The sequence below is a fragment of the Bos javanicus genome, chromosome 27 (assembly GCF_032452875.1).
Source record: "Bos javanicus breed banteng chromosome 27, ARS-OSU_banteng_1.0, whole genome shotgun sequence".
NCBI classification, from domain to species: Eukaryota; Metazoa; Chordata; class Mammalia; order Artiodactyla; family Bovidae; genus Bos; species Bos javanicus.
The window spans coordinates 38,609,853-38,622,716 of NC_083894.1; the positions used below are offsets into that span (position 1 = coordinate 38,609,853).

General features: G+C 39.0%; 1 protein-coding gene across 12 annotated transcripts in view; it reads left to right on the forward strand.

The window, feature by feature from the left end:
- Positions 1-12,864, forward strand: part of PSD3 (pleckstrin and Sec7 domain containing 3) — a 492,806-nt gene that overhangs the window by 241,560 nt on the left and 238,382 nt on the right. For 10 of the 12 annotated variants that reach the window (XM_061404653.1, XM_061404656.1, XM_061404657.1 and 7 more), the window contains 4 exons: positions 5,694-5,888; positions 6,005-6,085; positions 7,784-7,896; positions 10,385-10,443. In XM_061404653.1, coding sequence (XP_061260637.1) covers positions 5,694-5,888; positions 6,005-6,085; positions 7,784-7,896; positions 10,385-10,443 — 448 coding nt within the window. Of the gene's footprint in view, positions 1-1,456; positions 2,115-5,693; positions 5,889-6,004; positions 6,086-7,783; positions 7,897-10,384; positions 10,444-12,864 lie in introns of those variants that run through there. The other 2 variants (XM_061404660.1, XM_061404663.1) reach the window with 2 other exon arrangements.

Below are 12,864 nucleotides of genomic sequence, written 5' to 3' on the forward strand. Positions count from 1 at the left end.
CAACACGAAGGGGAGAGGGATGTGAGCACAGCTGACGTCTCCGTGTGGCCCCAACACGAAGGGGAGAGGGATGTGAGCACAGCTGACGTCTCCGTGTGGCCCCAACACGAAGGGGAGAGGGATGTGAGCACAGCTGACGTCTCCGTGTGGCCCCAACACGAAGGGGAGAGGGATGTGAGCACAGCTGACGTCTCCGTGTGGCCCCAACACGAAGGGGAGAGGGATGTGAGCACAGCTGACGTCTCCGTGTGGCCCCAACACGAAGGGGAGAGGGATGTGAGCACAGCTGACGTCTCCGTGTGGCCCCAACACGAAGGGGAGAGGGATGTGAGCACAGCTGACGTCTCCGTGTGGCCCCAACACGAAGGGGAGAGGGATGTGAGCACAGCTGACGTCTCCGTGTGGCCCCAACACGAAGGGGAGAGGGATGTGAGCACAGCTGACGTCTCCGTGTGGCCCCAACACGAAGGGGAGAGGGATGTGAGCACAGCTGACGTCTCCGTGTGGCCCCAACACGAAGGGGAGAGGGATGTGAGCACAGCTGACGTCTCCGTGTGGCCCCAACACGAAGGGGAGAGGGATGTGAGCACAGCTGACGTCTCCGTGTGGCCCCAACACGAAGGGGAGAGGGATGTGAGCACAGCTGACGTCTCCGTGTGGCCCCAACACGAAGGGGAGAGGGATGTGAGCACAGCTGACGTCTCCGTGTGGCCCCAACACGAAGGCAATGGGGGTGACCAGTGTAAACGGGCAGTCGGGGTCGGCTTGTGAAGGGCCTCACCGACCTGCCACAGGACATGGGCTTTCGTCTTGTGCAGGATGTTTGTCAAGGAGGGATTTTATTTTATCACATGCATGGTGGCAGTGTGCAGGCTGGGGAAGAAGGGTGACAGTGCAGAGAAAAGAGGGTTTTCCTTTTGTATTTGGAGGACATTAAGGAGAAATCTGGAGAAGGAAATGGTAACCCACTCCAGTGTTCTTGCCTGGAGAATCCCAGGGACAGGGGAGCCTCGTGGGCTGCCATCTCTGGGGTCGCACAGAGTAGGACACGACTGAAACGACTTAGCAGCAGCAGTAGCAGCAAGGAGGAATCAGCAGATCAGTCAACTGAGAGAAGATAAAACAGTAGAAAAATAGTAGGAATAAAAATTAAGTCACAGAAGCCAGTCAAACAAACCTGGAAGGAATGTGATTTAGAACAGGCATTCATGAGATAGTGTTATCAGGTAAAATCAGGATGCCCAGTTAAATTTGAATTTCAGATGAATAATGATTTTTTTTTTAGTGTCCATATGCCCCATGAAATTATTAAGACATACTTTCAGTAAAAACTGGTTTTTGTTTATTTGAAATTCTGGGTGTGCTATTTAACTGGGTGTGCTGTTTTATTTGGGAAGTGTTTTATCTAAAACATGCTAAAAAGTATGTCATCTAAAGTATACTCAAAGATTGGGCATAATCTAAAGTATGCTGAAAAGGTTGTGAAAGGCTTGGTGGGCAGACTCAGTGATCTGGTCCTCTTTTGATGATACTGAGATAGGATATAACCATATTTGTCTTGAGGTGTGCATTTATATATATCGCAGGGAGAACCTTTGGGGAGTCTTTTCTGTACTTAAATGACTAGTAAGGATTTGACCTTAGGAGATTTAAAGTTAACTTGATCGAGAAGAAAAGGGGAGCCATAAAGAAGGGAAAATTCAGACTCCTGAAAGCATCTAACACTCAGCGGACTAGACGGACAATGTCTTGTGTATCCAGGAAACAAACGGGGGTGTCACTCCCGCCGAGAGGGGTCACGAGTCGCTTCGTCGAGTGTGAACAAGGCCGAGCTGCCATTGTTGTTTATGCTCTTGATGTACAGTGGCCCCTGTGTTCTGGCTTCTGTTTTTAGTAGCACTGTAAAAGCATTACAACCCCCCCAACAGTAAACGCTTCCAGGAGTGTGAGGTCATAGTAAGATGACCTCACAGGGAGCTGGGTCCTTGGGAGCCCTGTGAACCAGCAGACAGTGGTGCTGGGGGGTGGCGGGTCCTGGGGGGCACCAGGGAGGGAGGATGGCCCGGGTGCACCCTGGGCTCCAGGATGGCCTCGTGGTGCCTGTCACACTGCTGGTGAGTCAGCACTGCCATCACACTTCCAGGCTTTCTGAGTTAGAAAGCGCAGCCTCTGCTCGTTGGAGTTCTCTCGTTAACTGTGAATGGGGTGGGATGGAGCCATCTAGGACTGGAAATGCTGATCTTCATTTTATTCCTTACTTCCCTCTTCTCTGCATTTTGTTTCAAGAAGATTCAGAGTATTCTGATTGGTACAGATTTTTAAATTACCTCCTCCTGGGGAATGTGAGGAAAATGAGGTAACATAGACTGGCCAGGTCAGGAAGAGAGGCAGTAAACATGAGGAATGAGAAACGTAAGGAGTGGGAATCAATACTGCATTTTAAAATGCTTGTATTTCTAAGCACATGTAATGAATGTATTTGTTAGGATAAGCCTCTTGTGTTTGAACAGCATCATTGCGGTGCTTTGTATGTAGTATAATTACACTGTTTTCATGGAGTGATTAAATGCATGCCATGAGTTTGCCCTGAGAAGTAAGCAGTAATAAGTAGCAGTTTATTTGAGAAGAAAAATCCTTTTTTTGACATTCTTTTCTTCTACACAATCACTAATATGCAGACTAAGAGAATGTATGGGGGCACAACTCCAGGGGTCTTCTTTTCATAATTATAAAGACTCAAGTCAAGTCGCTCGCTCAGTCGTGCCGACTCTTTATAAAGACGACTTGACTGTAAATAAAAGAGTTCTTAGAGTAAATGTTTTACACTTCCACCATTTATTTGGGAAAACACAAAGGGTGAGGTGACCTTTAAAAGAAATAATTTTCTATGAATTTGCCTACAGGTTTGCTGTATATAATAATTAAATAATTCAGTTGTTGGATGGGATAAATTTCAGAACACCATTTGGTAATGTGAACTTTATAAAGGAAGATTTACAATGAAAACAATATTTAAATGTATTTGTGTGAAGATTTTATTGTAATAAGGCAATTTGTTTTAATTGGTGGGTCTTTCTGTTGGAAGATTGTTTAAGGCGGCTGATTGTTTAGGGAGGGTCACCACATGTCTTGGTTTGCCTGGCTGGATTCCCGTTTGTGTCTGTTGCCTTGGCATGGACTGTGGTTTAGCATCCGACTTTGACTTTAGAAAAACGAAGCATTATTATCAACGGTTACAGTAAAAGAAGTCAACGCAGGTTTGCACACCTCTACTTTGAACGTCCAGCTTCTCCACAGTCGTGTCTGGAGTGTGTGAGCTGATGTGTTGAACAGAAATTTCACATGGTTTGGGTGTAAAAGACTTGTGCAGTGCTTGCTGATAAGTGGGCTTGGCGAGAGGCTGCGAGGGACAGTGACCCCTTCACGTCCAGCAGTGGCTGGGGGCGCCGGGACCCTGCAGCCCCAGGCACTCCTTGGGCTTTTGCCGGCTGTGCAGAAGCTACCACGTAGATGGTGGGGTCAGTGCGACATGGGATATTGTAACTTATGTAGATAGGTGCCAAGGTAGAGCTTGAGCAGCTCTGCTTAAAAATGTCTTCCCTTTGCTATAAGGACTTTTTGTAGGTTTACAACTAGTTTTTTTTCTTAGTAACACTTTTTTCCCCACGTTGTAACAATTGCAACCACGTACTTAATGATCTTACCATCTCTGTTTCCTCCTCAGACTGCCCTGGTTTGGACAGTCAGTGATTCTCTGCTTATAATTCAGGACAAGTTAAAGAGCTGTGGAGTAGGGCAAGGGAATGCAGACTAGGATTCAGGGTCTCCTGGAATGGCTTTTGCATCATTGAAAGGCTGTGAAAAAACAACAAAATCAAAAAAGCATGTGTGACAGCGAGCTTATGTGGCCTGCAAGCCTGAAATATTTACTCTCTGGTTCATCACAGAAAAAAAAGTTTTGCTTTAGAGTCCACACTAAGTGTGCTGGAAGGCTCCTGAAGCACGGTTGCTTACCACGGGCATGGCTCTGCTTTGTTAGAAGTCAAAATGAAGGTCTGGGAATGACAGCGTTGTCGAGGCTGGTGTTACAGGTGTGTGCTGTGGCACCCAGCGAGAGCTGAGGTTCTCACCGTGTGCTTGTAGCTTCCTGAGACCCTTTCAGTGGGTTTCTGAGGCCAAAATTATTTTGTAATAACAGTGCAGCACTGTTGTCCTCTTTCCCTCTGTCGACACCAAAGTTGATACACGCTGATTGTACGAAAGCAGTGATGGAAGCCCCAGGGGGCCAGCCAAGGCAGCAGTACCACGCTGGTCCAGGTGTTACACTCTTCTCTGCTGTGCATTCAAAATAAAAATGAAGGCCGGTTTCACGTAATGATGTCCTTGATAAAGCAGTGCCAGTTAATTACTTTTCAGCCCTTGGCTACATTAATTTCACATGCAGTGAAATGGAAACTCTACTTGAAGCACTCTAGGAAAAGCACTCACGTAGTTTGAGTTGTGAGCTTTATGCTAGTCACTTTTTTTCACGGAAATGCCATTTTCTTTCAAAGTCTAACTGATAAACTGGCTTTGGCAAACATTTTCTTGAAAACTAATGGAGTGAGCCTATTTAAGGAAAACAACTGTCATTTTTTTTTTGTTGCCAGTGATAAAATTTAAGTTTCAATAAAAAATTAGAATTTTGGAAAACTTGTATCTACCACCAAGTTTGGCAGCTTCCCAGTACTTAGCAACTTTTCTGAGGATGTTAGTGGCAATGTTAGTAAATGGGATTTCTTTTTTAAATAATGAAATGTGTCAGCAAATATTCTTCAGTTGACCAATTCATGTTGCAGAATCATGCCTGGGTAAGATGCATTCAAAGTGTGGGACATTTTTACAAAAAAACTCTCTGATAAAGTTTAGATTCTATCAGTATATTACAACTAACTTTTAAGAAACTACCACTTGTTTTATTTTGGCATCATATCAAAAAGCAATATCCACAATTAAGGATATTAAAGTGCTCCCTATTTTCCTATTTCTGTGGAGGCCAGATTTTCTTGATATTTTCAGCCACAGTGATGTATTGCTGATGATCTAATGTAGAAGTGGCTGTGAAGTCCAGCTGTCTTCTAGCTGCACCAGACATTAAAGAAATACGTAAAAGAAGTAAATCTCTCTTGCTTGTCTCTTTACAATTTATGCTATTGTTTTAGAAAATATAGCAGATTCATTTTGATATTTGGCAAAACTAATACAATTATGTAAAGTTTAAAAATAAAATAAAATAAAAAAAAGAAAATATAGTTATTTTTAATTAAATGTTTGTCTATATTTGTGAAATGGATTTTTTATTATTAAATGAATATTTGAATTTTTCCATTTTAATTACTCATGCAGTGAATATAAGTAGACATAACCCATATACACAAAGGTCTTTGAAGTCTTCTATACTTGTAAGAATATCAAGGTTTGAGACCAAAAGGTTTGAGAACTGCTTATCTAGGGTTTAAGCAATCACTTCTCTAGTATGTCAAAATACTGGAACTGAGAATATTTTTATTAATAATGAAGCATAAGGTATATCATTTAAAATAGTTTTTCATTTGTTCTACAATATCGTGATAATTTCCTTAGCTATTTTCCTTTTTGCCACACAAGAACAATCTTTTCTATTCTTTTGTTTCCTTCTTTATCAATTTTTACAGCAATGCTGGGGTGAAGACAGCTCTGCTAGAGGCTCATTCTGAAATGGGGAGCACTGAAATTCTGGAAAAGGAGGCCTCAGGAAGTCTCAGTAACAGTACCAGCAGCAACACAGAAGCAGCCAAAAGGCTGGCCAAGCGCCTTTATCAGCTCGACAGGTTCAAAAGGTCGGACGTGGCAAAGCACCTGGGCAAGAAGTACGTTCCGTTCCAGGGCTGGTGTCTGAGTGCACCCTTATAAGCGTGTGTGTGTGTGTGTGTGTGTGTTCAGGTGGCTTCAGTTTTAATAGCCAAATCTATTTGTTTTCTTACAGCAATGAATTTAGCAAACTAGTTGCGGAAGAATATTTGAAGTTTTTTGATTTCACAGGAATGACACTGGATCAATCTCTCAGGTATGATTAAACATCACCTGTTCTTTGTTTCTAAATAATTAATTCTCAGAATAGAAAATGATGTGCTGAAGGTAGTCTGATTTTTCCTTTTTTAGACCCACAGTTACTTTGTGACCTTAGCTCAGAGTGTATTACGGAGAGTAAACGTTGTGGAAAGTGGGGAAAATGTATTGTTTTTGTGAAATTATACATGAACCCATTTTCTGCACCAAGTATATGACAGAGTAAAGAATGCTGGCAAAGTAAAGCTTGGAGAAATGGAATCTGTGGGAATTTGGTTTTTGAATGATCAAATTTTTTTAAAAGGCACAGTTTATAGACTGCAGAATTAAAGACTTTTTTCTGTAATTATTTGTTTACAATAGCCTAATAGCCTTTTCAAAGAGTACTTTGAAATTATCTAATGAATGGGATAAAAATCAATATCAGGATAATCAGCAGGAAGTTATCTGTAAAACTATTTTAGTCAGTTATTACTTGTGGCTGATCTGTTCAAATGGGTTTAGAGACACCTGACCCTCACGTCTCACACCATACTGTCTGTCAATTTCTAAGCACAGCTGAAGGTAAAACCCAGCCAGCATTTAATCTTATAAACTCTGTGATGTGTCAGAGCCTGGGGGAGCTCTGAGATCATCTTGTGTAACACTCTAGTTTTATAGATCAGGAAACTGAAGCCTGGGAGGTGAAGTGAGAAAGCACAGCAGTGAGTTAGTCTCTGGCTCTTTGCATGAATCAGGGGTACTTAGAGGTTTTCTGATGGAAACAGGTAAAGGTAGGGGAAAGATCTATATTTTTGCTTTGCTTTCTCATGTGGTTTATAAAAAAAGTTTAAGAGAAATTAAAGTTAGGTCAATATAATTTAGATTAACTGCAAGTAAGGAAGACAGCAACATTTTCATCATCAAAATATGGTTTATGATATGTTTCTTTCAAAAGTAGGTTTTCTTAGAACATTCTGAATAATTTTTTTCTTTCTCATCTCGTGTTTAGGTCAGTGCATCTACTTTGTTGAGTGAGAGTCCTAGATACATCTCTAATAGACCATACTCTCAGTGACTCTGATCTAGATTGGCATTCCTAATTCAAAAAATAAATTAGGGTTTTATTTTCCAATCTCTTCCTTGTATAGCAAATTAAAGATAGACTATGGTGATAATAGGCAAAATAAAATTAACAGAAACCTACTGTGCATAAGACAGTATAATTGTAATTTTAATAGTGGGTCAGTGGTGATTACCATCAAGTAACAAAATGACAAAGAAACCCTGTGATCTTTGTCAAGTTTTGGGGTCGCAAAGAGTCGGACACGACTGAGCGACTGAACTGAACTGAACTGAAGACATAGATCACGTTGTTATGCATCCAGACTTCAGTGTTCCTTAGTTTTTTCTGACTCATCTTTAAAAATGGCTTCTTTACATCATATGTGGAAACCACTCACCTTCCCAAGCCTGTTTTTTGATGTATTGGCCACCATGCTGTTGCTCTGTCATCGTTTATATCAACCTTTCCTATAATATTAGCATTAGCATAAGTTTATGTTGAATAACCATCTAGTGATTTTTAAAGCATAACTGTAAAATATCTTACCTTGTATTATTAGTTTCTTAAGTTTTATGAATTAAGTTTAACTGTCAAACAGTATAGTCTCACATTTTCTAAAAATTCACCTTTTCCCTTTTAACTCTCTTTTAGGTATTTCTTTAAAGCATTTTCTCTTGTGGGAGAAACCCAAGAACGAGAGAGAATTTTAGTACACTTCTCCAATAGATATTTTTACTGTAACCCAGATACCATTGCTTCACAAGGTAATCTGATGGAAATGCTTAAATTACTTTTTTATAACAAGGGCTATTTTTCTCAATATAAAGGTTACATTTTATTGTGGGAAATATGGAAAATTATGCAGAAGAAAATGAAAATCATCGAGTTATGTCTAATTACCTAGAAATAACTGTTAATAGTTTGATTTACTTCCTTCTAGTCTATTTGTAAAATACTTTATGTCAAGTTGGAATCATTACAGAATTTCGTTTCGTACTGTTCTTCCCTTGCATGGTGAGCATCTCTCATGTCATCAGATATTCTTTAAAAACAATATTTAATGACTGCTTGATGTCCTTTACTCCTGTAGTTTCACTGTATTTTCCATGTCCATAGTATGGCAGTATACTTTCTTTAAATCGTTTATGGTCTGTCCCTGAGATTTTAATGTCTGTGCACATTGTAATAAATGAAATGTGCACAGACATAGCTTTCCTCTTTCTTCTTCCCATACACCTGATTTTCTAAGCTTCTTGATGAAGTGCATGTGTAGTTGTATGGTTAGTTCCAGAAACATTTGCAAATCTCACTGGCGTGTATGAACTATCTCCAGTGCTTTCTCTGGGCATTCATTTTTACAACACTGACCACTGCCTCAGGTTTATGATTTTAATGACCTATATTTGTGTTTACTATTTTAAAAAGCAATTTTAAGCATTTTAATTTTTTATATATTCTATGAAAAGAGATCATTTCTCCATTTCAGTTTTTATAATAAGGCCAAGCTTTCAGGGTTTAAAATAAAAAATATTCACTTCCAATTGGAGTATCTTTCATAAACTTAAGAATTCTAGACTAAGTCCCTGAGACCAGATGCACTAGGAATTGTAATTGTCTCTTCTGTTTGCCAATTAGCAATGTATCGGTGTTCTTTATATTGACGCAAGTGATTGCTCCTGCTGCCTCTGCCCTGCAGGCTGTAGCTAAATTAATTGTCTGAGTGTTAAAGTCATATTGTCATCTGTAAAATGGGAACTGTCTTTCTTTCTTCTTTTGACTCTGCTAAGACCATCTATTCACTGTATCACTGTTGGTCTTAAGAAAATAAAAGGTATAGAAGTGAATTGTTTTTGTTAGAACCTTCTTCAAATCTAAGAAGATACTGACATTCTTAAGTGAAGCAGGGACTATGGATTTGTGTACTCAGCTGGCTGTTGATAAAGATATTTGAGAGTTGGCTGCAGAGTTTTATAAATACTTTCAAGAACTTGTTTTTATATGTATTTAGAATAGTGGAATAAATGAACTTTTAGGCATTAAGCAGCATCTGCTTAGAGATATTCTACTTAGAGAAATTACCTACTGAACTCAAAGGCATATTTTGGAAAATGAGGCATCTTTAATTCATAAATTCAGCAGTTGGACAAACTTTTTTGTACATTTAGTATAAATTAATAAGATTTTTCTCCTATCTGCAACTGCTGTACTATACTTGGATTGAGAATTGCAGGGAGAGAATAGTGCTTCTTCTTTCCCTTTATAAAATAAGAAGAGAAAGTGATGTTTCCATGTAACTGTGAAATGATCTTGCTGGTTTGGGTAACTTATTGCCTATAAATAGTTAATTTTTAAATCTTCAGTGATTATTTCAGTATTTCACTTTTGTCTGATCAGTTGTATCCTGGGCCAGTCAACCTAAATGTTGCCTTAAAGGAGTGGCAAGTGAAAGGATAACTATTCCTGTCCATATGTTTTTAGCCAGAGAACTAATACCCAAAGAGTAAACAGTGGAAGATGCACATCTTGGTTTTCTTTAACTTTTGCTTCTTTCCTAATTCACTTTCTTTCTAGAAAATAAAATTTAAAAAATAAGAGTATTAAATAATTTATTTTCTTCTCCATATGTCATAGAAAATTGAGAAACCATAAGTAAAAAGTAAAATTATAATTTTATTATCCAGAAATAATGATATCTTTTAATATTATGTTATAGATCATTCTAGACGTATTATATTAAAATAGAATCGTACTGGATATAATTATTGTGAAATATCTTTCCATTTCAACGTGTGTACTTGGACCACATTTTTAATGACGTCAGTGTAACAGAATTGTGTTTTAGGTGGGTCATATTCACTCACTTCCATTGTCAGCAAGCTTCCTTTAGATATTTTTGTATTTTGGGTAGTTCTTTTATTTCATTAGTATTAATATGAAGTCCCCGAAGTAGATTTGCTGTGTCAAAGGACACTGTTTCAAAGCTTTAGACATTTTCTGTCAGATTGTCCTCTAGAGGTAAGAATAATTGACTTCATCACCAGTAGAGTTCAAGTCTGTGCACTGAGATTCTTTTAATAACATTTTCTTATCTATTTTCTGTTGCCCCAAATGAATAGGATTAATTGTGCCTAGCCACAGGATTGTGGTTTCATAGGTTCTTAATTAAGCATAGGTATGCTGTTTTAATAATATTGAGCAGTCCAACAGGAACAAGTGAATTAATGCTTTCTGTCCTTGTCTCTCTTCCGTTAGATGGAGTCCATTGCCTCACCTGTGCAATGATGCTTCTTAACACAGATCTCCATGGCCATGTAAGTGTAGGGGTGTGGAGCTGCCTTACAGAGAGAGAGCTCCAGAATTTCCTGGGCTTATCTTTGCTTTTGTGTTCATACATGTTTACTCTCTGCCTTCTTTTATCTCGTTCTCTACATGGCAGGTAGGTAAACATAAATCTTTGGAAAAAGAAATAGCTTTTTTACATGCTAGCACTGAGCATAATTTTAAGTATGCACCATGTTGTCTGCATGTCTGGAGTTCTAGCTATAATGCGCGCAGTCTGTTATCTTCTTTGTCCACTAGATGGCAGAGACTGAGCTTTTACTTTTGGTTTTGGTTTTTGGTTAGCTATGAGGGTTGATACAGTACTGCAGAAAGAGGATGTTAAGTTAGATCTGAAAGTGTTGACTATGTTTTCACTAAATACAGTAGCAAGTGTTAAGAGCTAAGTTTTTTAAACACCCCTTAGCTTACCTGGTCTTTTGCTTGTTGAAATATCAATATAGTCTACTTAAAGTATAGGATGAACTTCTTAAATTTATGATTGTAACTATACTTTCACCTTTCACAGAGGTGGAATTTTAGCTTTTGCTTAAATTGTTCATATTAGAGAAAATAAGAAATGTTTTAGTTAAATATAGATCAATATAGATCAAATATAGATCAACATGTACACAGCACAAAAATTATTTCATAGTCCCACGTCCATTTATTTTGAAGGGAAAATCATGTTTCTTGTGATTAGTCTACATCATCCCTTGATTTGCCATATGGTTTTTACCTTACAACTAAGAAATCATATTAAAAGAACTAAAACTAAGATAATGGCCCTAATTTGTTCTTCTGTTCCAAAAGGTCACACCTTATTTTAAACAAGAAAAAGGATAATTCCTTTTCTTGTTCTCCTCTTTAAGAAAGGCAAGTAGAGCTGTATGGGGTCCTTAAGATGGACTGAGGGGGACAAGCCTCAGTTTAACAGGGCGGTAAAATGTCTTGTGGAAATGAAGGTACTGGGATTCCCACAGCGTGAGCCTTGGAGTGAGTGGCAGAGTCTGATGTTAATTCAGCGTGGCGTGGGGCTGGCCAGCCAGCATGCTGTCCTAGCCTCTGTTTTCCTGTTGCCAGTGAAGCAGGCTCTCACCGCTTTCCTCTGTTCATCCTGTGACCCCCCTTCTTCTCCTCTCACCCAGTTTCCTAGTCTAACCATCAGCTGAAGGAGACGCTTTTGATTATGGTTGTCCACACGTGACATTGACCCAAGCCAGTGGGTCCCAGGGCCGGGGATCTTCTTCACGTATGATAGTTGTGTATTTACTCTGTTCAGACTGAGAAAATGTGTAAGAATGAAGAAAAGAATCTAGTGACAGTTTGATTCTTTTTTACAGGTTGACTATGTCATAGAACTTCTGTAGAAGTAGCTAGATTTGCAGGCATTTGTTTCTATTAAGGGGCTCCCCGGTGGTTCAGTGGTAAAGAATCCGCCTGCCAGCGCAGAAAACGTAGGTTCAGTCCCGGGGTGGGGATGATCCCCTGGAGAAAGAAATGGCAACTTGTTTCAGTATTCCTGCCTGGAGAATCCCACAGACAGAGGAGCCTGGCAAGCTGTACAGTCCATGGGGTTGCAAGAGTCGGATATGAGTTAGCGATTAAACTACCACCACCATTTCTGTTAAAAACTGGATTGCTTTTTAAAAAGCTAATATTGTTTTAATAATAATTTCAAATAAACATGTATCTTATTAATCACAATAATTTGAAACATAGCATTAAATAAAGGTGTGAGGTTTGTTATTTATTCAGATAACTCCGCACGCTTGATACACAAACGAGACGCCCTGGGGTGTCTTGTGCATGGGTTCAGAACCACAGGTCTTGAACTCACTCGTCTTCCATGTTTGAGGAATTGAAAAGAGATTAAGTGATATACTACACTTCTTTTTGGCAACTGGAATATAAGAGAGAGTTTGTATAAGTGAATGGTTTAGTATTATCTTAATTTATGCCAATCATACATAATTAACAAGTGGTTATAGTGGCAGAATTACATATGAGGGAGAAAATGATAAATACAAATCTCTCTGTATCTTCAAAATCATGTTTTTAGTGATTATTAGTTCTCAGCTTTGTTTTTAAAAGCGTGTGCTACATACTGGATATTGTTGTTTAAGTTTTGTATATTAGACTTTTTTATTCTTGTATACAATGCATGCTGTTACAAGACTGTTGAACATATAGTAGCTGCCATAAAAACTAACCATATGAAAATGTGTTTCTCTTCTTTTCCTCTGGATTCTTTTTAAAAATGAATTTTCCTTCTAGGTGGTAAGTTTTTAATCCATAATTTTGGATGTAGCTTCTCTTGCATCATGATTACCTGAATTATGGTACAGTGTCTGACTTACTAGCAATGGCTCCTATGAAAGTGAATCATTCATAAAGACTATAGAGTGAATTAT